The following is a 26886-nucleotide window of genomic DNA, read 5'->3' as shown; positions in this document are numbered from 1 at the left end:
GAAAAGCAAAACACTTTTGTCTGTAACAAAACCATCAAATCTGATCAAGGTTATTTAAATGCTGCAAAAGAAGAATGGATTGGAATAAAAAAAAAAAATACATATCCTAACCTTAATTACTGGGGGAGAATAATGAATGATGCTCATAGTGAGTAAAAAGTAAACTGAGTGCATTTTTTGAACAGAGATTCACTTTTAATGTGTATGTATAATATAATACAGATACATAAAAAACACTCCAGAAACAGAATAAATTATTACAAATAAATTATTACAAAATATTAATAAAAACTATAAAAATGGAAGCAACTTTGCCTGTGGCAGAATGTATACAATGTATGAAAAAACTTTACTACTAATTTAATAATAATAATTTTGTGTTGTAAGATTTATGACTTTCATGCTTTCATAGTGGTACTTAGGAGAGCTTGACATTTTTATCAGGTGGTACACACTGTAAAAAGTTTGAGAAACACTGATAAGGTGTGTTTGTGTACTGTTGGCACCTTCCAAACATCATCATGATCAGCCTAACCATGCAAGTGGGGTGATTAGATTGTAGGGTAGTCACATTTATACCTTCTCCAGAATACTGTATGCAGTGTGGCCACAAGTTTGTATCGTGGTGGTGATCCAGAATCCTTCACTTATTATTTATTCCTAGTGCTATAATAATAAAGTAATAAGAACAAAACAACAACACACAACAACAACAACAGAATGTTTTGTTGCGCTGTTGTACAGTGCACACACAGCACGCTCATTTGTTTTAGTTCGTCGCTCTTTGCAAACACGTTCCTGGCTCGTAACCAGCCTGCTCTGCCGTCAAGGGTGAGCATTGGTTAATGGTCATCCTGTGACGGATGCAAGCCAAATCCTTTCATTTAGCCAAGTGAAAGGATAAGAAATTTGAAGAGACCAGCACTGAGTGTTTTTATGTTGTGAAGTTTTTTTATTTTGTAAAAGATAGGAGGGAGGTAAATCCAGGTGAGTCAGATTCCTTTTGTTTGGCTTTCAATGAGACAAAGTTATTGTGTTGCCGTTCTCTTATAACTCCCAGTTAACATAAATAGTCACCAAAAAATAACAATAGGTACAAAGACATCATACCTTTTTTAGAAGCAGCTGACAGCCACCTTCTTGAAATGCTGTGAGACGCACTGTAAACATTAACACAAGGGTGCAGATTTGGTTTTGGCATCGGTGGGGACAGATGATTCAACCATCGAACCCTGCCCTGTTTCTTTTTTTCCCCTTTTTGTCTTTGCTTCTTGATAAAAAAGGAGAAATATACTTGCCTACATATGCTATTCTACATGCTTTTAAACCATTTAAAATTACAATTCATAGTTTTACATTTGAATTATATAATGTTAAATTACTATTAAACAAATGACTGACTAAGTATTTTAGAGTTTAGTTTACTTCAGCCATATTTCATATAAATCAGGTATCATACAAACATAAAAATAGTTTAAAATACAGTCATGACAATAAAAGAATATGACTTTAAGTACTTAACAACATTACTTCAGTTATAGTACACCAACATCTCTTATACATTAGCACTAAGGGAACACTGAATGACCTGGTGGGTTTTGTCCATAAAACTACTCATCTAAGATGACCACAAAGTAAAAGATCTCTCAGCAAAATTATGCAACATTTTAGGCACTGTTGCCCCGATCAAATCAGTGAACTCGGATGTTTTTACTCTAAACATGAACTACTGTTACAGCAACAGACATGGACTACTGGTGTCCCACACAACAACTCAATGTCCACTATGTGAAGAGGCCACACACATGCCTTCTCCTCTCGTTAACTCAGATAAACTGCTGGCATATTGGTTTTACATCTATACTCTCCAGTCTCTCCTGGTGGACATACAGCAGCATTGTTTAATCTCATTCGAGTCACTGTTAATCTTACCCATCTTTTTAGTCTTCTGAGAGCACCGAAGCTTCTTTTAGCCTCAGTACATGTGTTTTATCCGCAGATTAAAATTATTATTATTATGTGCTTGATGTGCCTCATGTTTGGCCCTGGCTCTTCCCCTCTGACTGCACTAGGACATATTGCCACCTGATAAAATAACACATGATTCATGCCATATAAAAAGTGAATGTCAATTCAGATTCTTTGTCAAACATACACTAATGAATCAATTTACATCAGCAGCCTGACAATTGTCATGATAATAAATACTAGTTAATCTATAGCACCAAATCATCAGTCAGTCACCTGTGACCTCGCATCTTCACCTCTGTCCGAGCTACAACATGGCAGAGCTGCCTCTGTCACCTGATAAATAACAATGAGACATTCCAAATACATGCAGTCACACATGTGCTTCAAATACAGTAATGAACCATCAAGTCATCATCCAACTTCACCTGTGATCTTGTATCACCATTGCTCTCTGAGCTTTGTGTTGGTTGAAATATTTGCAAAATCATGACTACCTCATGATATTTTGTCTCAAAAATCAACCCTATGAATATGTCAGTACCATTAGAATGAAATTATTGTGTCAACAACATTTAACGTTAGACATATAATTTTAACAGCCTCTGTAAACTAATATCCTGGCTTGCTCGAGGCTGCCGTTTTCTCTGACAGTTTCAATCAAAATTAGAAATGCTACTCTGGGAGACTGAGATAACTAATAGTGCTGCCTGTTGTGCAGTTAGTTTCCAAAACACGTTATTCATGGTTACATACAGTTTTAGACTGATGTGGGCCAAAGCCTAGCATAGCCTGTAACGTTATTATGATGGACACATTTTATGAATGAACCTGACTTTAAGTGACTTACAGGTTTCTTTGAAATATACTTTCGTATATCCAGGTTCTTCCTTTTTGCTGCCGTCCTCCTCTCCTCCTGGCAGGCTTACCGCTGCTAAAACTAAACAGAGCTCCCTGAAAGGCACAGCCAATCACATTGGCCATATTTGTCACATGAGTTAGAGAACGCAATTTAACTCTTTCTGCACCGCTGGGTGAACGAGACGTCGACAGATGTTTTTTTTCTTTCTATCGGGTTTGTTTTTCTTTACTCGAAGAGATCAAATTATTGGTGGGGACATGTGCCAAATCTACGCCCTTGCATTAACATGTTGCTAGTCTGTAAAGAATTCTTAAGATATGAGCAATAAATGATCGAAACTGTGAATATGTGTTTGAATGGCCTTTGGACTTGGAGGAGGAAACTGGTTCTCTTCTTTCCTGCACAACATCTTCCAACCACTTCGTTTGCGTTTGATTTTGTGGTCATTTTCTTTTCTGACGTTGGACGGCATTCAAAGGGGGAAACCAGGCTTTTTGTGACTGTAGCTTCCCTTCTTTTTACTTTTTGCCATCCCTTGTTTGATGTTAATGCTGTTTTATTTTTTTTTATTGTTTTTTATAGTTTGTTAATAAATAATCCAAATTCTTGAGTCTTACTGTATTTTAGAATGCCTTTCTGAGGGTTGTAGTCACATACATATGAATTTTACTTAGATATTACTATAATAAATCTACAGTTACTGTCAAATTTTCACACAGTCATCGTGGTCATTTTAAGGTTTTAATGATTGACTGCAACAATGAAATGACTGTAAATAGTGATTGTGTGAGTGCAATATTTAGTCAGTTAAATCTTTTAATAAGTTAAATTTTGCTTCTGAAGGTTCGACAATGCCTTTTAATTTGGTCAAGGCTTGTTAACATCTTGTTAGTGATTATCAAAAGCACTTAATTAAGAATAAGATAAAAGGAACTCAGTGACGATTTGAGTAGAAGAACTGCTGCTTTACACAAATTGGGACGGCCTCTTGGAGCCATTTCTAAACAACTACATATTCCAAAATAATCAGTTCAAACATGCTGGAACTGGTGTGTGTGTGGGGAGAAGAGTGTTGAGCTCACAGAGAGAAAGCAACAGTTCCTGTCTGGTATTTACGATAATTATACACAACTTGGTGCACACCTTTCATTATCTGTAAGCATCCATACAATACTAGATCTGATGTCTTGCATCATGCAAGCTGGCTGGCTGGTGTGTTACGAGACAAAAGAATGTCCCCTGATATGTTTCATGATAGGTGAGAAAGAGTTTTGCAGGTTGCAGCCAAAGTTTTTACAGAATTCTTAAATGAGTTATTTATTTTCTGGCACGTAGCTGCATCTGATACTTTGTTAAAAAAATCAATCTCATAGCTTTTCAATGCCATACAGAAACACATCAGAGCTGCGTACTTAAACGGACTGAAGTTCGACTCATGCTACGTCTTGGTATGTCTGCTCGATGTGAACAGGCACAAACTTGAATCACTTACATCAGCTCTAAAGGTGCAGTCTTTAAAGTATTGTTTAAAATAATAAATGAATGTCTGTAAATAAATAAAAATGGAATATATGATAATAATAACAACAATAACAATTCAAAGAGTCTAGTTTTCGAAAATAGACCTTTTTTCCTGTTTCCTTCTTTGTTTTTCCTAATCTTTCAAAAGAAAATAAATGTATCCTTTTGTCAAAGGCGTATGATATCCCCTGGTGAAGACTTTTAATAGTTCAACCACTTTTGGAAGCAACCCACTTTGGACTCTGGGATACCTAAACCAAATTTTGTGTTGCTTCGTATGAGGAGACTCTGTGGATCTGACTTGTTTTTCCTGCCCATCTCATTGATGCTTGATTGCATTGAGGTTTGCTGAATTTGGAAGCCAGTGTAACACCTCAAACTTTTCAATGTGCTCCTCATATCATTTCCTGAACAATTTTCTGCTTTGTGGCATGGAGCGTTATGCTGCTGAAAGAGGCCACAGCCATCAGGGAATAATGTTAGCAAAAAAAGGGTGGAAATGGTGTGCAGGTAGGTGATATATGTCAAAGTAACATGCACATGGTTTCTTCACAGTGACAATAGGACTGGAAATTGTCCAAAAATTAACTACAGAGAACAAACATCTAGTCTTTTAAGTGAACTCTCTACAAGAAAACAGAAAAGATCTTTAACCATTCGCTTGAAACTTGGTGCAGTGTGACTGCAATAACATATTATTCACAGGAGTGTCACCCTGACCTTTGTAGTTATAACTAACCTCACAATAATTACAAAAACAGAACCTCACCTCTTCTTACCAAAAAATGTGACCAGAAAATGAGGTGCTGCTTGCTTGCAGACAATCCAAGGAAGTGCATAGGGCCTGGGCAATTGGCTGATCTGGAGAGCCATCAAACATTAGAACAACAGCAGTGGCAAAAGTCAAAAGTGACTTGCCCTTCCATGAAAATCTCACCTGACTAAAAAAAAAAAGCTCTCTGGCATTTCTAAAGTAAAATCTTATTCATCGTGCTATGGAATTCTTGTTGGTGTGTCAAGTTATTTATAACATAATGGTGCCTAACGCTGTTTGGAGAGCCCCATTGTGAATGTTTGCCTAGAGCCCAAACAGATGATCAAATCCCCACTGAACTGGGGTGTACATATCAAAATCTTGTAATCTTGTGTGTGTAAGATGTAAACATGTTGCCCAACAGGAATCGCCATAAGGAAGCTGGAAGAAGGAGGCCTCCATGAAGCAGCAAAAGGTAAAAAGAAGTCGTCCCATATAGAGAAACTTCCAAAATTGGTCTTAAGATTGATTTTTATATTTAATACTGCCATAACAATTTATGTTTGTCTTAAAGCATGTTGGCATTGATGCCCGTTTATATTGATTATCCCATTTTTTAATATCTGCGGAAGCTATGCAGAACTCCTTCACTTAAGGCACTTTGTATTTCTTAGTCAGGTCATTTTAGTCATCAGCAAATGATTAATGGTTATTGTAAAAGCTTTTATGTTTTGAATAAATGTTCCGCTGTGGGCTCTGCTAGAAACTCATGTTTAAATGAACAAATTACACAGTCTTGTTGTTTTTTATTTTAGTTTATTAAAGACATCCTTATCTCTCAAAAATGACCACAGAATAATGATTCATTATTTATTTGTGAGGTGCTGCTTTTCCTTTCCCTTGGTCTTGGCCTTTTCCTTGTTCTTGACCTTTTCCTTTCACTGGTTCTTGGCCTTTTCCTTTCCCTTGTTCTTGGACTTTTCCATGTCCGTGTTCTGGGCCTTTTCCTTTCCCTTGTTCTTGGCTTTTTCCCTGTTGAGAGAAAAATGAAAATGCTTCTTGAAACTCACTTTGCAGCAACCTCAAAATTGTTTGCCGCGGTTGGATACCAAGCTTGTTTTTTAAGGGAATCGGTGATCTCTTGTGAATTGGCACGCCCCACAAATCTCACCCTCACAAATTATGGCATGTGCCAAATGTGAGGTCACAACTGCTTCCGTGATTTGTTTTGGCATTTTGTGCCTTTGAGATTTTATGCACAGCATGGCCAGCACAGATGTGTTGAAGACGGAGTGCCCATTTCTGCTAGTTTTTACTGCTATTTAAATTGTATCTAAGTAAGAGGGTTCAGGGCTACAGAGAAAAATGTGACAACAACTTGCAAAGATTGTCTGAGCACTGACACTCAAACTCCTCTGCAGCATTTAATGTGTGAAATGGAAACCTAGCCCTGGCAACAAAACTAAACTTAACAGATTTATTTTGTGTGACTTGTGAAATTTTTTATATAGAAACCAAAACGATTCAAATGAGAAGAATCGACTTACTTTGTAAGAGAAAATTTGAATTTACCGTTTCAGAGTGAGTAAAGTAATTTAAAAAAGGCATCCCAACCATAGGAAGAGAAAATGTCAAAATAGCATCAACCAGTAAAGCAAAACAGCAGAAAGTACACAAGTGAAAGTTTTCTTTCACAATCTGATCCTTTTCCCAGAGCTTGCTTTTTAGAGAGGAAGATTGCTTCATTAGGACACGTTTGTTATGCTGTTTGTCACAGGTGTAAAACAATGGAAGCCAAATTAATTCACTCACCTGGGCTTTGGCTGTATTTGGAAAAACAAAAAACAAAAAATCAAAATTGGTAACTTAAAAAATAGTAGACATAATAACAGAAATACTAGACATAATATAAGAAGCAGAAGACTTAATATAAAGCAAATGTGTTAAATAATTTTGCAGAACGACAGTATAGACAATGCTGCCTCTCAGAGAGAGCTGAAGTTAAATAAAGAGCACACTGTTCTTAAATCAAACACTGAAAGGATTTTGAACAAGAATTCAACATATAGCTGCATTTGCACATCTGTCTAATTGCAGAGTAGAAAAGTGCAAATAAAACAAATGAGCTGTGCACAAGTGCAGTGAACATACATGGAGCAGCAGCACACAGTTTTTCAGCCTAATTACTACATGTCAGTGATCTCGATATAAACAGATATCTGAATCAGAGACTTACGGTCACTCATTTTGTCTTGTTTACAAGTGCAGTGAAAAGTTCTCACCTGGAAAAGACAAAAGCAGAAGAAAATTAAGTGTTAAACTTTTACTGCAATCAATCATCACAAGCAATCAACAATACCAGTTACATACCCGATGCAGTAAGCAGAGTAATTTGTGTCTGACGTCTGTTTTCACAGCTGTATTTATAGGGCAGAGTTTGAGATGAAGAATGAGGATGTTTTAGCGTGGGGCAGGGTGTAACTTGAAAATTACAAGTCAGCTTTTTGTTCTGCTCCGAAACAACAAACCTGTCAGATACAACCACCGTCTCTGCAGCAAATGTGCAAATGTGCTACTTAACAGCAAATGTGTTGCAGAGAAAACAACTCCAAATCAAGTTCAAACTTTTTTATTAGAAAAAATACTTACATGGTAGTTTGCTTGATATTATGGTGTTGTTTTGATCTGCAAATGGTCAGTATAGATAGCATTTATTTCTATTTCTGCTTTGTAAAAGGCACAACTTTTAAGTAAGCTGTCATTTTCTTAGACTTAGAGCAAGACCTTAGTCCTAAAGACTAACTAAAGGGTCTCACAAAGACAGCAAAATAAAAATTGTGGTGTGTGTGCAGTTGTTTGAAAAAGCCTCGGGCCAGCCTTCATTTCTTATAATTTGCTTCCAAGAAGCCAGACGTTCTTGGAAGCGGTCTTGAGCAATAGTGATCCAGGCTTTCTGACAGTCTTTTTCTTTTTCTTCTTCTTCTTCTTTTTTTATTTTGAAGATTAGCTTATTTTTCTCTAATTTTCAGACTCATTTTAAGAAGAATATTTTGTAGTTTGTTAGGCTACTTAACACTATGAATCATTCAAGCATAGCAAAGGTAGTTAAGGGATTATCTGGTCTTATGTCGACACACAACAGCCACACCAAAATCTTTACAGGCAACCTACAAAACTCCCCAACAAAAAACAAAACAAAAATCCCAAACTATATATAAACTTTATATATTATTCATGTATTTATTTTATATATTACATCTCACTGTTTGCATATTTAAGTTTACCATTCTCTCACCCCAACCGGTCGCAGCAGATGGCCCCGCCCCTCCCTGAGCCTGGTTCTGCCGGAGGTTTCTTCCTGTTAAAAGGGAGTTTTTCCTTCCCACTGTCGCCAAAGTGCTTGCTCATAGGGGGTCATATGATTGTTGGGTTTTTCTCTGTATCTATGAAGCGCCTTGAGGCGACTTTTGTTGTGATTTGGCGCTATATAAATAAAATTGAATTGAATTGAACCATTCCCATCCTATACACGTCCTTATCAAGAAACTTATTCCTTCTCTTGTGTCTTTATGTTTCAGTTTTTCTTTTCTTTTCTTTATATTATTTACTGTGTATGCTCTTAGGACTCTTAATTACTGCAACAATAAGGTGATTTTTCAAAGAGTTATCAAATTTATCATATAACGGCGCTGTTTGCAGTTTGACCCTAAAATTGAGAAAACTGGAAAAAGGGTGGACAAAACAATAAATGTCAGGCCTGATACTATCCACAGCACTACAGTATTTGAAAATCAGGTCTTTAAAATGTTGTAAAGAAATAAGCAATTAAGAGATGCATCTGGTCCTTCAATCAATCCTTCTAACGTTCACTGAAGTCTCATAAAGCCTCATGAAATGGTCTCAGTGTAAAGTGTAAAGCTAATTTTAAGGAAGGGAAACAGGGAGAAAAGGCTGGGGTGTGTCCCAAATTACTCAAGAACGTGCCTGAAAATCAGTGGCAACAGGTCTTACTGAGTGATGAATCCAAATTTGAAATATGTTGTTCAAATCATAATCAATATATAAGAGAGGAGGAGGACAGGAGGGAGGTACATGTGGTCTTGGTGGATTTTTTTTTACTTATATACAATATTTGTATGTATAATTGCATGTTTAAATAAGTCACCCAACATGTTTACCATTTTCCTAGGGAAATATAATTTATAGCCTGTCAAGATTTTTGCGCAGCACTATTAGTGTGCCACTCCCAGTACACACAAGATATGTCTGGCTCCAGTTGTGGCCTGAAAAAACATCCAGAACTGAAGCTAGAAAACGGGTTTTGTGTCTCTCTGTCTCACTCCTCCTTCAAGCCACTGCAGTTAATTAAATGGGATGTTTTAAACCTGTATTTTGTTATTTGTTTTGGTTTTGATAGAAGTGACCAATCTATTTTCTGTTGTTGGGTTGGGCTCAAATGAGGACACCAAATCCTACAGTTTAAATGGCTTCTTTTCTTTTTGTACGGCCAGCTGACTTTTCTTTGGTTATTCGGTGTTGATGTTGGTTTGTGGGTTGTTCATTTTTTGTTTATCAACAGTGAAAAAAAGAAGAAGAAGTAGGTTTGACTGATTTTAGTTACTTTAGACAGCTTTTGTGGAAAGCACTTCTGATTATATTCATTAATGAATATTCAGTACAGTATATTCAGTACAGTACTGTATGCCCAACACTTCTTTAGATGCTCCTTTTCACTTTCCAACGTGCATTGGTTCTTTCTCATAATCTGGAATTAATAATGTCTAAACCATCTGAGTACAGTGAGACAGGGTGGTGTTTGAAAAGTTCTCGTCTAGTCTTGGGAGTGCAAAAAAGAATTGCCAAAGCACGTTGCTTTGTCCATTCTTGTTCATAATTCCACCCTCAATCTCTGGTTTGTTACATCCCTGGTGTGAAACATCACATCAGGTGATTAAAATAGACAAATATCTCGTGACTTAGGTGATGTCAGAAGAGTTTTGAACAACACACCCAAAGTTCTTAGAAATCTAAGCGATCTGTTCTCGAATGTTCTAGCCTGTGGGCATGTCTGTTCCATCGCAACATGCAGGAACTTGAGTGTTTGATGCAAACATCTTACTGCCCTGAAAATGTTACAATACTTGGTTCAGGTGAAAAAACAACAACAAAAAACGTTAATGAAAATCTCAAATCAAATTTAATGTATTGACATCCCAGTACTGTGTTTTTTTCTCCAGAAGAAAAAGCAGTGAAACATCTGTAGAGGACTACTGTCAGTGAAAACAAATGGTGAAATAAACACATGAAAGTGGAAATAAGACAAAAGCACATGAAAACTGAACGACTCTTAAAAATGCAGTTGTTTATATTTATTTTATCAATGATAATAGTATTTTCTATTTCTTTATTATTTATTTTGTTCTTTATATTTATAAATGTTTGTTTTCCCAATACTTTTCATAGCGTGCTTGGTTTTTCTTTACCTTAAATATTTCTCATCAAAAAGTGTTTTGGTTGAATAACCTGCATCTCATTTCTTTTGATATGACAGGTCATATGGAATGAGCTTTAAGACCTCAAGAGTCTACGATACATATTGATTTTGATTATATATAGAAAAGCGCATCTGAAATGTAAAAGTGAGGTCTGAGGTCAAACTATAGTGTGATATTTACAATCTCCATATACCAGTATCATTTCCTAAATTTTGCCAATGCAGGGGTCCAAAGCAATGCAACTTTTAAAATCCCCATGCATCATTCTCTATACGCCTTTATGTTATCAATCCATATAAGAGCAGTAAGAAATAGTTTTAAACAGCTTTGTATAGCAATATTATCACTTTGACATTCATATTACTCTATTGACCTTGAAAGAGAGGTCACAGGTCAAATGTGGCATTATATTTTAAATCTTTACATGGCACTTTAGATATTTTGAAATAATTAACTCGGCGTCTCGTCTCTTGATGCATGACTCGTGTTGATGGTGATTTGGCTCCACCTGGTGGACCTGACACCAAATTGCACCCTGTCTCTGCTTTAAGCCATGATTACGATGAGTAGTGCTGCTGGTTTTCCGTCTGTTTTGTTCAAGACGAATCACTGGAATTTTCAGGGAAGCAATTTATTTTTGGAGTCTTTGGAGTCAGGTTTATTTACCTTCATCTTATCTTAGGCTATCAAAGAGTCCCATGATGCTTTAAGCTAAGTGGTTAAATGTTGCATTTAAAGTCTTAAACCTGTGTCCCTAAATGTGCAAACTGAACTTTAGACACGGGAATTATAACCGAGTGCTTTCATTGATCACTGAGTCTAATTTAGGCACAGCATCTATAAACCGCTCCTGATTCATTTAATGTTTATTCATTTTAGCTTAGGCCGTTCCACACATTTTTGCATTTTTATCACTATCAAAGGCTTTTCTCTGGTCTGATATTGATAACAGCTTGCAATTAGTCTTCCTTGCAGTATTAACAATATTGAAAAAAAAACCCCCAAAAACCCAAGGAATTAATACACTCAGTTTATTTATGTAATTGAAGAGTCCTCTTCACATATAATTATGGAGTTCCACAGGGTTCAGTGCTAGGACCAATTGTGCTTACAGTATACATGCTTTCCATAGGCAGTATCATAAGAAGGCATAGCATACATTTTCACTGCTATGCAGATGACACCCAACTTTATCTATCCATGAAGCCAGATAACACACACCAATTAGTTTAACTACAGGAATGTAGACAGAAAGACCGGGATGACCTCTAGTTTTCTGCCTCTAAATTCAGATAAAACTGAAGTTATTGTACTCGATCCTGAAAATCTTGGAAATATGGTATCTAACCAGGTTCTTACTCTGGATGGCATTACCTTGGCCTCCAGTAACACTATGAGAAGGATATGCCCTTCAATGCACATATTAAAATATGTAGGACTGCTTCCTTCCATTTGCGCAATATCTCTAAAATTAGAAATATCCTGTCTCAGAGTGATGCTGAAAAACTAGTTCATGCATTTATTACTTCCAGGCTGGACGACTGAAATTCATGGTAAATGGACTGGTTCTTATATAGCGCTTTTCTACCCATCTGAGCACTCAAAGCGCTTTACACAACTTGTGCATTCACCCATTCACACCCATTCACACAAGCACATCTCTCTAAGTGCTTTATAGCTAACATTCACACACATTCATACTCCGATGGATGCATCGGAGAGCAATTTGGGGTTAGTATCTTGCCCAAGGATATTTGGCATGCAGACTAGGCGAAGCCAGGAATCGAACCACCAACCTTCCGATCAGTAGATGACCTGCTCTACCACCTGAGCTACAGTCACCCCCGAGGTTTCTTCCTGTTAAAAGGGAGTTTTTCCTTCCCACTGTCGCCAAAGTGCTTGCTCATAGGGGGTCATATGACCCCCTATGAGCAAGCATATTTAATTATCAGCATATTCAATTATCAGCAAGCATATTCAATTATCAGGACCCCCTTCCTGATAATTCATGATTATCAGGAAGTCCTAAAACCTCCCTGAAAACCCTTCAGTTAATCCAAAATGCTGCAGCAAGAGTACTGACAGGGACTAGAAAGAGAGAGCAGATTTCCCCTGTATTGGCTTCCCTTCATTGGCTTCCTGTTAAATCCAGAATTGAGTTTAAAATCCTGCTCCTCACATACAGGGTCTTAAATAATCAGGCCCGATCTTATCTTAATGACCTTGTAGTACCATATCACCCTATTAGAGCACTTCGCTCTCGCACTGCAGGCCTACTTGTTGTTCCTAGAGTATTTAAAGGTAGAATGGGAGGGAGAGCCTTCAGTTTTCAGGCCCCTCTTCTGTGGAACCAGCTTCCAGTTTGGATTCAGGAGACAGACACTATCTCTACTTTTAAGATTAGGCTTAAAACTTTCCTTTCTACTAAAGCATATAGTTAGGACTGGACCAGGTGACCCTGAATCCTCCCTTAGTTATGCTGTAATATGCGTAGGCTGCTGGGGGATTCCCATGATGCATTGAGTATTTCTTCTTCAGTCACCTTTCTCACTCACTATGTGTTAATAGACCTCTCTGCAATAAATCATACTTGTTATTAATCTCTGGTTCTCTTCCGCTGCCATGGTCCTGGGTTGTTGACCCAGTGTTTTTGTGTTTTGAATTTATTAATGGGCTCTGATTTCATTATTTATCACTTCTGTCTCTTGGTTTCTGTTTCTGTGCCCATCCTGTGTTCCATGTTCAAAAAGCCTGTGTTTTTGTGGATGTCTCTGGTGTTTCCTGTTTTACTTTGATAGTAAGGTGACATGATTTAACCGGCGTGCCTCGAGCAGAGGATAAGTGAGAAGGGGAAAGAGCAAGTGCTTTATAGGGGGAGAGGGAGGATGTGAGGTTTGGAGAGAGAAAGAGCGGGTGGGTGCTGTGAAATCTGTTAACAGAGGAGCTCTGTGCATTTGTTAGACGTCTTGGCTGCTCATTGTAATCAAGGTATGATCATCGACTCCAGCCAGCCCTCTCTGCCGCCACGGCTGCTTTGCGCCTGGACCCAGCCCAGCTCCCAGCGCTGACATGGAAAGACCAGTGAGTGCCTTCTCTCTTCTTCCCCCTCGCTCTCCCTCTCTTTTTAGTATTAGGTTCCCCCTCGTTTCCTCTTCTGCTCTGTCCCAGTTTCAGTTGTGTCTCTGGCTCTTTCTCCCCCCTCTGTTTCTGTCATTTTGCAAAAAATCTGACTGATTTGAGAGCTCAGTGTGAATTCAACTATTCAGCATCCCGTACTGCTGTTTGTGTTTGAATTCTTTCTAAGGAAAATGGTGTTGGCTTGCTATAAGAGAAGAAGTACTGATAATTGAAATAGTCTTAAAATGACAAATCTGCTCTATTTTTAAAAATAGCTTTGGCACATATTTCTATTCTATTCTATTCTATTCTATTCTATTCTATTCTATTCTACATTTGTGTATCACATCAGCCACAAACTTGTGCATGACTTTATTGTCTCTTTTACTTTAAATTAAGCCACGATGTACAAAATCAACACAATGTTGTGCTACATAAGAGTTTAAACTAGTAAATGTAACAACAAACTCATATTCGTGACCTACATTTAGGTCATAAATAAACGGATTGTTTGGTTCATTTTCTCACAGACAGGTACAGCAAATAGTTCAATGAAAGCATTAAACTTTACTAACAGTTTTATTTTCTTTCCTAGCTGAGAAATTTGAGTGCAAGAGAAAATCCATCAATGCTCAACCTTTCACAAACTAAGAGGAGCGTCAGTTTTCATCAGCATTTGTCCGGGAGGGGGACAAGCCGAGGACGAGCCCCTCAACCCCGGACTTGGGCCCGCTGAAGGTCACCAGGGATTGGCAGATGCAAGTGGACTTGGATCAGAGGCTAATTTTCCCCACAGAGATGGTAACAATTACTCTGTGACTTGCATATGTCATTGAGCTGACGGTACCGTGGTAGGATGCAATTGAGGAAGCATTTGAGTGTAAGAAGCTGCGGTATGCCAACCTGGCAGCTGAAGCAGAGGACAGAGGCTGGAAGACCAATGTGTGCCCGGTGGAAGTGGGGTGCAGGGGCTTTGTTGCCAGTACAACAGCAAAACTGCTTAGAGAGACTGGACAGTCGCAACGGCAGTGCTACAATAGAATTAGCTAACACTGCTGAGAGGACCAGCCACTGGCTGTGGCTAAAGAGGGCTGACATCACTTGGGCAGCTAAGGTAGTCAGCTAACCATGAGACACACGGCTAGGATTGACCAACTTGTGGTGGGTCTGCCTCAGTAGAGGTCGTCAAAAGGGTAGAAATTTTGCTGGTTGACTGATACAGCTGTCTCAGGGCCTCCCTGGAGCTGTGCAGTTAACCTCATGGTAGTGAAACCTAAAGGAGGAATGAAAGAGAAAAAAAGAAAAAGAAAAATGTTCTGATCTTCTCCCCTCTTCTTTTCTTCCCTTTTCTGGGAGGCAGTGGGGAGGTAGAGCGTACAGTCCGATCTGGTGGGGAGGTGTGGGATGCCAGATCAGGCGCCCCCCTTCCAGCTCTCCGCTCTCTCGTCTCTTTTGTCTTACTTCTCTCTAGCACCTTTTCTATTCTTTTGAAGAAGTGAGGCTCCATAAATATTAAAGAGATACGTATTACTTTTCAGTTCCAATGAATTGATAGAAGAAAATAAATTGTAGAAAACTAAACAGAAGAAAGTAGAAGAGAAATAACAATTTGATATAAACCAGTGTCACACTCTGGGGCCTGAACAACCCTGGCAGAGCCTCCTTGGATGAGGGTGTCTAGTGATAATGGCCAAAACATCTGATGAATCGAAGGTCCACTACTGACGATGGGATTTTATGATAATCTAGATCAGATCTCTAATCCCTAAACCTAACCAAGGGAGGTTAAAAAGTGGCAGATTAGCTTGGGATAAAAGACCGAAACACCCTGTGAAGTTTAGGCACACAACGATGTGTCCCGCTGGTAAAATTTCTGGGCTGCCTTTCCTCATAACAGCCATCCCTCGAGACTTTCTCCATTTGAAGCAATCCATTATCAGAGATTGTAACATCTAGTCTGAATCAGTTTAACCTCCATCTCACTGTAGATATGGCTGCTGTCAGTGATGCCCACATGTTACATGAAGTAACACACACTGACAAGGCAGCTTCTCCTTTCTGTTAGTAGTGTATAAAAATACACCATCTCCAAATTAATTAATATATTGTCATTATAATCCTTCTCTTTTTACGCATATCTGGGCTCTGCAGCAGCTCTGAGAGAGCTGAGACATCAGCATCCATTAGTCTTTGTTTTTTGTCCTGTCAGGCTTGTTTTTGGATCCTGCTGTCAGTTGAAGCCATCATAATTAGACAGAAAAATCCTTTGTAAAAAAAAAAAGAAAAAAGGGTTGTGACATGTTTGCATGGCAAAGGCCCACTTTTGTTCTTTCGTGAAGTGGATGTTCCCACTAGTTTCATCTTGCCAACCGAACTCAGATCTCATGGTAAGCTCACATTCATGCTGTTCCTCTCTGCATTCATGTCTGAAAGACATTTGGGTGTGACTATTTAACTGCATCTGGAAACAAAAGTTTATTTTCCACACCCAGTTTTTTTTTCTTTTTAATGAGCTGCAACCAGGTAATAACTAACAAAATAATTGCAGTTAAAGGGTTTGTATAGGTGCAATTCTCCATCAATTTCTTTACTGAATCCTGATTTATTTCCAGTGTGGGTAAAAAGAAGCACTAGTCCAAGATTTTTAGTTTTCCTGTGACTAAACAAAGTCTGAAAAGAGTAGAAGAGAGGTGCTAAAAAGCTCAGCTGCAATTAGTTTGACAGCATTCTTTGAAACTGCACAGATGAAAACAGTTGAGAGGCTTGGAGGCAGGTTTTGATGGACTTCAGAACCGGTTGTTCTCTATCCGCACCTGCCCTGACATACAGAAGTCCGCCTAACTAACAAAGTTAACTTCAAACAGCAAACATGACACTGTTAGCTTTGTTGCAAACACACATACCTACACACTGTTCATACTGTGTATTGCTTCATGCAACAAGAATATATATTATATAGGGTTCTCTGACCTTAAATGGACAGCTGAATCCATTTATGTGTATATCATCACGTCATAAAAGGGCAAACTGTGACTTTTTGTCACTGTTTCCATTATTTATAGTGATAATTTGTCACCAGCACATTAGGCTGTTAGAAGATTTTGAGTTTGAAATCTATGGTGATGTTGTGAAATGTAAAATTTGCATAGAACAAAAGAATAATGCTACTCTATTCACAATAGAACATATTACATTTAAACATATGTTGAAGTATGTTGCTCTAAAAACATTCAGCATTGATCGTGCTTTTCCAGTTGTAAGCTGGAAATTCCTTTGGCAATGATGCACCCCTACACCGGGCGTAGAGACGCAGGCTTTTTAAATGAGAACTGATAACAACATATTCAAAGATTTTTATGTCCTGATATGGAAAACCTTAAAACTGATGCACTTTGTTTTAACCATGACAAAATCTGACAAGACAACAATTAGCTTTTAGATAAGAAACAGTTGCAATGGAGAAGAACTTTCAGTCAAAATATGAGAACAACCCATCGAATTGGTGTGAAACTTAATGCTTTGTTGGCTCCTGAGCAATGGGTCTGACAAGTTTGAAGTGACTAAACATTTTCAAGGCATAAAAAAATTAGAAGGACAGATTAACATGTTTTGATTTATTAGTAAGATGATTAGGACTGTTTCACATTAGATTGTTGAAGTAACCTGGGTAAGATCAGTTATGATTTTAGCTTTGGATGTTCTCATGTTGTAAAGCTTTTGTTTTATAAAAGATAGGAGGTAAATTCAGGTAAGTCAGATTCCTTTTGTTTTGGCTTTCACTCTGTCAAAGTCATTGTGCTGTCTGTATTTTTCCTTTGGACTGTGTTTGACTGACATTTGGACTTAGTCAGAGTCATCTACATTGTTGAGATTTTTACCTTCCCCCATTCCTGCTTCCTCTGATGTCTGTGATTTGTTTGTATTTTTCCCCTCAGGTGTATCTGTTCTGGCCTGACAAGCTGAAAACCAGTAAAAAAACCAAACAAACAGAAACTGGTTCTCTTACTTCCGACCACTGAAGCTATTTGAAAAGTTTACACTTTTGTTTTGTTGTTTCTTTTGTGTTTGATTGTCTGATGTTAGGCTGGTTTTAAGAGAGAACACCAGCCTCTTTGTGACTGTTTCACTTCCCTTCTTTTCATTTTAACATGAATGTTCTTTGTTTTTTATAGTTTGTTAATAAATGATAAAAATGTCTTGACTGTTATTGTATTTTTACAATTGTTATTGTTATTGTATTTTTTACAATAACAGTCACAATAACACATAGTTAACACAATAGTTACAATAACCGTGGGAAGAATGGTGTTGAAGGCACTGGAGAAATCAAAGAACATGATTCTCACAGAGACCGCTGGGAGCACTGTGAGAATCATGTTCTTTGATTTCTCCAGTGCCTTCAACACTATTCTTCCCACGGCCCTGAAGGACAAGCTGGGGAACTCTGGAGTGGACCATCACCTCTCTACATGGATTCTGGACTACCTCACCGACCGACCACAGTATGTGAGAACTCAGGGCCGTGTGTTGGACAGGGTCGTCTGCAGTACGGGGGCCCCACAGAGAACGGTTCTGGCTCCGTTCCTCTTCACCATCTACACTGCAGACTTCTCCCACAACTCCACCCAGTGCTTCCTGCAGAAGACTCTGCAATAGTCGGCCTCATCACTGATGGGGATGACAAGGAGTACGGAGGACTGACCCAAGACTTTGTGGACTGGTGCCAGCTGAACTACCTCCAGATCAACACCAGTAAAACCAAGAAGCTGATGGTAGACTTCCGCAGGCACAAACATCCTCCACTGCAACCACTGAACATCCAAGGTATGGACATCGAGGCTGTGGACAGCTACAGGTACCTTGGTGTTCATCCGAACAACAAACTGGACTGGACTCATAATTCAGACGCCCTCTACAGGAAAGGGCAGAGCAGGCTGTACCTGCTGCGGAGACTCAGGTCGTTGAAGACCTTCTATGACTCTGTGTTGGCCTCAGCTATCTTTTACAGTGTGGTCTGCTGAGGTGGCAGCATCTCTGCTGGGAACAGGAAGAGACTGAACAGGCTAATCAGAAGGGCCAGCTCTCTTCTAGGATGCCCTCTGGACCCAGTGGAGGTGGTGAGTGACAGGAGAATGGTGGCTAAGCTGTCATCCCTGTTGGACAACATCTCCCACCCCATGCAGGAGACTGTGACAGCACTGAGCAGCTCCTTTAGTGGCAGGCTGCGGCACCAACGGTGTGGGACGGAGAGATTTCGCAGGTCTTTCCTCCCCGCAGCTGTCAGACTGTACAACAAAGACTCCAACTGATCAAACACACACATCCACACATGTGCAATAACACTAAGTGCAATACTCTTTTCTGGCATTGTTGGAATGGCTGTCAGCTGTTTTGGGGAGCCCCCTTGTGGCGAGAGAGCTGGCAGGCATCGTTGTATTTTTACTCATTTGTATACAGCATTTGTATTCTATTTTTATCCTGTTGTATATTTTATTCTATTTTATTCTACTGTATATAGTATTTTATTTCATTCTAGTCTGTACAGTTGTGCACTGTATTTATTCTTATTATATTCAAATTTTCGCTACATAACTTTTGCACTGTCCACTTCCTGCTGTGATAAAACAAATTTCCCACGTGTGGGACTAATAAAGGCTATCTTGTCTTATCTTATCTTTAGAAAGCCTTTCTCAGGGTTGGCATAACACAAAAATGTTTTTCACTGACATAAAACTATCCTAAATCTGCAGTTACATTCAGATATATAGACCGTACAGACACACACACACACACACACACACACACACACACACACACACACACACACAATTATAAAATAATTACCATCTCGCCCCTCTGTCTATCCTTCAAGCTCGGGTCCTCTACCAGAGGTCTGGACGCTCTTCTGGAGATATGGACAGAGATCTCCGATGTTGTTCCTGGGATCTGCTGGAGCCACTTGCCTAGAAATCACCGAACCTAGTGCTCCGATTACCACGGGGACCACCATCACCCTCCACATTTTCTCGAGCTCTTCTCTGAGCCCTTGGTATTTCTCCAGCTTCTCGTGTTCCTTCTTCCTGATGTTGCTGTCATTCGGAACCGCTACATCGATCACTACAGCCGTCTTCTTCTGTTTGTCTACCACCACTATGTCCGGTTGGTTAGCCACCACCATTTTGTCCGTCTGTATCTGGAAGTCCTACAGGATCTTAGCTCGGTCATTCTCCACCACCTTGGGGGCATCTCCCATTTTGACCTCGGGACTTCCAGGCCGTATTCGGCACAGATGTTTCTGTGAGAGGAGACCGGAGTCAGCTGCCATAAGAAGGTAATTCATTATTTTTATAAGAGCAGTTTCAGTGCTATGAGAGGGACGGAAACCAAACTGGAACTGTTCATAAAGGTTATTGTTGGTTAGGTGTAGATGAACTTGTGAAGCAACTATTTTTTTCAAACTGACAGGTAGAAGGTTTTGACTTGCGGATGAGATCAGAGATATCAGTGACAGAGGGAAGTTGGAAGGCAGAAAGGCAATGTAAATGGGGGTGGGGTTGAGAAGGAGGAGCTACATGGAATATCGGGAGCCAGGTCTCAGTGTATCTTATGAATTTTCTCAGTGAAGAATAGCATTAGAGAGTCACAGGAGTTAGACGAGCAGAGATGAGCAGGTAGAAAGTCTGGTGGCCTGAGAAAAGAGTTGAAAAGTGAGAACAGTATCTTAGTAGAATCCTCTCTTGAACAGATAATGGTAGAGTAATAGGCAGATGTAGTTTGCTTAATACACTACTTATAAGGCAGAACATGATTATTAAACATTTCCTTATGAATAGTAAGGCCGGTTTTCTTTTGGAGACGTCAAGTCGCCGGCCTTTAGCTTTCAAAAGTTAGAGTTCAGAAGTGTAATAATAATAATAATAACAAATGAACTTTATTTATAAAGCACACTTAAAACCAAGGGTATGTCAAGGTGCTTAATAAGTAACATAGAGAATAAAAGGAAGATAATAGAAATAGGACCAAAGCAAGTACTAGGTATGCAGGCAGATAGCTGTCACTCATACATAGGAAAGCAGCAGATACAGAACAAACAAGGAATTAAATGAGCATAAAAGTGCATAATATAAAATCACAAAAGAAATATGAACTAGAGGGAAAGGCAAGATTGAATAAGTGGGTTTTTATTCGTGATTTAAACAGTGCAATAGAATCAGAGGCACGGAGGTCGAGAGGAAGGGTATTCCACAGTACCGGGGCAGCCAGAGCAAACGCACGGTCACCCCGAGACTTCAGCCGAGATCTGGGTTGCATCAGAAGTAGATGAGTGGCAGATCTAAGTGTTCTAGCAGGAGTATGTGGCTTGAAGTTCACTAAGATAGCTCGGCACTAATTTATTAATAGTTTTGAATGTAAGGAGTAATATTTTAAATTGAATATGGTACTTAATGGGCAGCCAGTGCAAGCTAGCTAGAACAGGAGTAATAGAGCAAAATTTCCTGGTACCAGTCAAGAGGCGGGCTGCTGCATTTTGGACTGTTTGCAGTCTAAGAAGAAGAGAAGAGGGAAGACCGTAGTACAAGGAATTACAATAATCCAACCTGGAGGTCACAAAAGCGTGAATAAGCTTCTCCAGGTCCTCATGTGGAACATAATGCCTAGCCTTAGCGATAAGGCGCAGTTGGTGGAAACTAGATCTCACTACAGCAGACACTTGCTTATTGAGTTTGAGCGAGCTATCCAGCAGTACACCCAAGTTATTGACATAGTCACAGGAAGACCTAGCAAAGGGACCCAGGGCAGCACAAAGTTGGACACGAGGGATTTTACTGTTGAACACCACAATCTCAGTCTTCTTATCGTTTAAAACGAGGGAATTACTCAGGAACCATTCTTTGACCTCCCGCATGCATTCTTGAAAGTAGTGCAGGGACACAGCAAGGTTGTCAGTAAGTTCAAAACAGATCTGTATGTCATCGGCGTAACAGTGGAAGGTGATATTGTATTTTTCAAAGATTGCGCCTAGAGGGAGCAAATACAGTGAGAAAAGAATAGGGCCTAAAACTGATCCTTGAGGTACACCGCAACAGACTGGTGCAGAGGAAGAGGAGAAGGTGCCTAAGTTGTCAGCAAGGTATGATTTAAACCAGTCACGGTCAGTGCCTCTAATACCCACAGTGTGCTCAAGTCTTAATAATAAGATGTTATGGTCCACCATATCAAAAGCCGAACAGAGGTCCAATAAAACTAGGACCATAGAGCATCCAGTATCAGTAATTACAAGAATATCATTAAGAACTCTAACCAACACCGTTTCAGTGCTATGCAATGGCTTAAAAGCAGATTGAAATTTCTCAGCAATATTGTTCGTGTCCAAGTAAGCCTGGAGCTGGGAGAGAACTAGTCTCTCCAGGATCTTGGACAAGAAGGAAGCTTAGAGATCGGTCTGTAGTTTAAAAGGTCATAACAGTCAGAGTTTCTTTTTTTAAGAATCGGGTGGGCTACAGCATGCTTAAAAGCCAAAGGAACACAGCTTGAGAGCAAGGAGAAAGAAGAAATAGGATACTAGGTGCAATTACATCAAAACAGTCCATAGCTATGCGAGATGGAAGAATGTCAAGCACAGTATTGGTGTTATTCATTTGATCAACTAACCGCTTAAGAGACAAAAGTGACACAGGCTCAAACTGGTGGAAAGTTGAAATGCACTCAGGAATGGGGAGAGAACATAAAACAGGGGGAAGGGAGGACTTAAGAGATGAGACCTTATCTAAAAAGTGAATTTGGCTCACAAAGAGCCTGAGAATAAGGTAAAGGCATGTCCGGACAAGGGTTAACCACTGAGTTAAAAATTTTAAATTAGGTACGGGAGTTATGACCATTGGCCAGGATGATTTTGGATAAGAAAGACACTTTGGCCATTTGTACCAAGGTGCTGAGTGAGAAAAGGATACAGGTCTAGTTTCTAGTGGAGCAAGAGAGTTCAAAATACTACCAAGGCTATGATTATAATCAGTGGCGGTCCTAGCTTGTTTGGCGCCCTGGGCGAACACTCCCTCTGCCCCCCCCACACACACACATACATATGAAGAGAGAGAGAGCTGGTGTTTTGCGCCTCTGGTATTCTTGCCCATCCCTTTCTATGCCCCGCTCATGCATTGACCCATGTGCCTGTTCATCTTAGCCGCTATGATGCCTGACAGGACCTTCCACGTGGTGCTGAGTTGGGTTATTGGTCGGTAGTTGGACGGACCGGTCTGTTCTGGGGGTCCTTGAGGAACAGGACTGTCCGGCCTTCGGTTAACCATTCTGGATGTCTCTCGTCAACTAGCAGCTGGTTCATTTGTGCTGCCAGACGCTCGTGGAGTGCAGTCAGCTTCTTCAGCCAGTAGGCGTGAAACATGTCAGGGCCTGGTGCTGTTCATCTCTTCATACTGGAGACCCTTTCTTGGATTTTATATATATATATATATATATATATATATATATATATATATATATATATATATATACATACAGTGGAACCCCGACTTACGAATACCCCATTTAACAAAAATTCACGAAGGCATTTACGAAGGCACTTAAAGGCAATATTTCTGCCAGTGTTACGGCAAATCCGCTGGCTCTGATTGGCTGAGCCCAGAATGCCTACAATGCCCACAATGCCTTCCGAATCATGTGACAACCCCCTTGGCCCTTCGTACTTGTGCTTCGCTGTTCCACTTGAACGACGTATTGTTGTTGCAGTTAGCAATTACCCTATAGCCTATCATTCACCCAAAAGGCGTGATGGGTGCTTCGACTTACGAAAGACCCTCGGGAATGAATTAATTTTGTAAGTTGGGGTTCCACTGTATATATATATATATATATATATATATATATATATATATATATATATATATATATATATATATATAATGGTTTATGTTAGTAAAAGCAGGTGTAAGATTTGACAGGATGTGCAAGAGGGATGCGGCGGGGCGTGATTTACGGTGCTGCTGCAGGTGTGATTGACCCACCTGAGAGGCATCTGAAATCATGCCTCGCCGACTTAAAAGTTGGATTTTTTGGCAAATGTTGTTGTGGTAATGTTGGGCTGGCAGCGGGAGAGCTGCAGCTCTGTGTGTATTGTGAACAGGAACCGTGTGCGTGCTAATAAAAAACGCTGCAAAGCATGTTAATGTCACCGGGTCTGCCGTGGTCATTTACAAGGGATATGAGAAGAGCTGGAGCTAGACAAGAAAACTGAGGCTCTCCACATGAAGAATGAAGCCTTTATGTAGTAGCACAAGGTGAGAAGTCCTCTCATACACAGTATTAAGTTTATTGAACATATCTTTATCTTTTAACAATGTGCACAGAATGATGAGTCACTTCTTCATTATCTATTTGGGAGGACCAGGTAGTTTTCCATGGCCATGATCATGGGCTTTTCCATCTCCATGTCCATGGCCATGTTCTTTTCCATGGCCATGATCATGGGCTTTTCCATCTCCATGTCCATGGCCATGTTCTTTTCCATGCCCATGATCATGGGCTTTTCCATCTCCATGTCCATGGCCATGTTCTTTTCCAGGCCCATGTCCGTGTCCATGTCCAGGCCCATGTCCGTGTCCAGGCCCATGCCCGTGTCCACCTGGTTTGCCCTGTAAACAACCGTAATAAAAAATGACTTTTTAGTGAAACTCATTGGGCAACAAACTCAAAAAGACTGGAAAAGCTGCATGCTTCGGATGGTTGGGTACCGAAATCTTCAGTTCAGTGCTTTTCATTGAACTGGTCATCTATAGGTATTCCTCACAAACTTCACCCTTACAAATGATAGCACTTGCCAAAAGTGAGGTCACAACTACCGCTTTCTGTTGGCTGTCAATGAACCTCGCGATTTTACGCAAGGCTACAGCTAAGGGAGATGTAACAATAACTTGAAAAGATGAGAAAAGGATGCTGATGTGCAGGTTTTGCCTTAGTGGTGACACCCAGACTAAATCTCTGCAGCATTTTTAGTATGAAATGCAAACCTGGCCCTAGCAACTCATCTAAACTAAGGAAACACCTAGTCAAAATAGTGATTTGTGTGTGGCATGTAAAATATTTTACATAGATCACAAAATCACTCAAATGAGGAGTATAGACTTGTTTTGTAAGACAAAATTTGAATGTAGTATTTCAAAGTGAATCCAATACGGAAAAGAACGGTATCCCAACTGTAGGAAGAGATAATGACAAATCAACATGTGCACGCTACGAGATTACAGCATCAACTGGCAAAGCAAAACAGCAGAGAACAAACAAGTGAAAGTTTTCTTACTCCAGCGCATCCTTGACCCTGAGATATCTTTTAAGAGAAGAAAATTGCTTTATTAGTTTGTTATGCTGGTTGTCACAGGTGTAAAACCATCTAAGGAAATAAATGGACTCACCTGGTCATTTGCTATAGTTAGAAAAAATTAAACAAAAAGCAAAATTGGTTACTTAAAAAATACTAGACCTAATGTAAGTAGAAGACTCATTAGAAAGCAAATATGTTACATAACTGTGCAGAAGGACAACATAGACAATGTTGCCTTTCAGATAAACAGCTCACAGAAACACAAGAAAGGCATATTATATCATATTTAACAGCACAAAGAGTTCTTCAGTTAGTCTAGATAAAGAGTAGCAAAATGCAAATAAAAAAATCAGCTGTACATAGAAGTGCAGTGAACATTACAGTAATTTCATAAATGCAGTAATAGCACACACAGTTTTTCAACCTAGGTACTATATGTCAGGGATCTCCATCTAAAAAAAACATCAGAATTTGAGACTTACGGTCACTCATTTTGCCTCGTGAAAAGATTTTACCTGAAAAAAAGGAGAGGAAAACATAAGTCTTGAACTTTTCTTGCAATCAATCATCACAAGAAATCAATACTACGAGTTACCTACCCGATGCAGAAAGCAGAAGAATTTGTATCTGATGTCCGCTTTTACAGCTGTATTTATAGAGCGGAGACGAAGAACAGGGAGGTTTCAGTGTGGGCGGGGTGTAGCCAGAAAACTACACATCAGCTTTTGTTCTTTGAAAAACCAAACCCGTCACGCACAGCTACTCTCTCTGCAGTAAACGTGCTGCAAAGAAAAATCTAAATTAAGATCAATGCTTTTTTATTTGAAAAAATACTGACATAGTAGTTTGCTTAATATTAAGATGGCCAGTGTAGATAAGTTTTTTTTTAATTGATTAAAAGTTGCTGCTTTTAGGCAAACTTTCATTTTGTTAGACCTAGAGGAAGACTTTTGTACTTAATTATGATGGTTGCACTTAAAAACAAGAGGCCTAGGAATGCATTAACGTGACTCGTAAAGACAGCCAAACTAAAACTCAGATGTGTTTACAGTGCTGTGAAAAAGCCTCTCATTTCATTTTAAGTTGCTTCCAAGAAGCCAGACTTTCTTGGAAGTGGGCTTGAGTAATAGTTCATCAGGGTTTGTGATGGTCTTTTTCTCAAAGGTTTTGTTTTGGACATTGGCTGCTTTTTTTTGTTAATTATTTTCAGAACCATTCTTGTATCTCACCATTTGGAGAGAAATAGTTTGTTGTTTGCTAAACTGACCTATGAATGATTCAAGCATCAACAAAGGCACCTAAGTTAAGGGATTAAGTGGTGTCATGCCTACACATAACAGCCACACCAAAATCTTTACAGGCAACTTAACAAAATTTTTTTTGTTAAGTTGCATCTTAACTATAAACATCTTAATTGCTGTATTTTTTGTGTTGTTTTTAGCATTGAAATAGCACTATACAAAAACACAAAATTGGATCCCATTCCTTTATCTACAAAGAGATTACAAATATAATAGTTTGATTTTTTTTTTTTTTAATAAGCAAGGGGATTCTGTAACAGTTGTTAGATGAAAACTTGGCATGTCTTGGTGGTCCTCGAGGGCCGGTATCCGGAAATCTTTACATGTGTCCCTGCAACACACCTAAATAAAATTAGTAGGTCATTAGCAAGGCTCTATAGAACTTGATTGCATGCTGAGGTGGCAATTCAGCCATATGATTCATGTTACAGCAGCTCAAGAATGAATGAACATGCAATAAAAGTAGATAAAAAAAAAACAACTTTTATTTAAATTTACTCGAGTAGGGTTACAGGTTGCCACCTCAGCATGAGGTC

General features: G+C 39.2%; 1 protein-coding gene and 2 long non-coding RNA genes across 5 annotated transcripts in view; 1 reads left to right on the top strand and 2 right to left on the bottom strand.

The window, feature by feature from the left end:
* Window positions 1-5901: 5901 nt before the first annotated feature.
* LOC146496586 (uncharacterized) lies at window positions 5902-25663 on the bottom strand. 3 transcript variants are annotated; one of them, XR_014871125.1, is made up of 4 exons: window positions 25649-25663; window positions 7342-7387; window positions 6918-6928; window positions 5902-6137 (listed from the first exon to the last, which is right to left on the bottom strand). It is a non-coding gene; the product is annotated as an uncharacterized LOC146496586 (long non-coding RNA). The 3 variants fall into 3 exon arrangements; XR_014871124.1 differs by lacking the exon at window positions 25649-25663 and adding an exon at window positions 7476-7632; XR_014871126.1 differs by lacking the exons at window positions 6918-6928; window positions 25649-25663 and adding an exon at window positions 7476-7587 and having other exon boundaries at window positions 5902-6100.
* The window catches only part of ccdc9b (coiled-coil domain containing 9B), a 40412-nt gene continuing 26998 nt past the window's right edge, over window positions 13473-26886 (top strand). The window contains exon 1 of the mRNA XM_085143036.1: window positions 13473-13681. Within this exon, the coding sequence (XP_084999162.1) occupies window positions 13670-13681 (12 nt within the window). The 5' untranslated portion in view covers window positions 13473-13669. The remainder of the gene's footprint in view (window positions 13682-26886) is intronic.
* Window positions 23684-25639, bottom strand: LOC146496587 (uncharacterized). The gene is made up of 2 exons (XR_014871123.1): window positions 25029-25639; window positions 23684-24363 (listed from the first exon to the last, which is right to left on the bottom strand). It is a non-coding gene; the product is annotated as an uncharacterized LOC146496587 (long non-coding RNA).

This window comes from Neolamprologus multifasciatus, chromosome 19, assembly GCF_963576455.1.
Source record: "Neolamprologus multifasciatus chromosome 19, fNeoMul1.2, whole genome shotgun sequence".
Classification (NCBI taxonomy): Eukaryota; Metazoa; Chordata; class Actinopteri; order Cichliformes; family Cichlidae; genus Neolamprologus; species Neolamprologus multifasciatus.
Note: the sequence above shows the minus strand (reverse complement) of the source record. Positions and strands in the feature narration are given on the sequence as shown.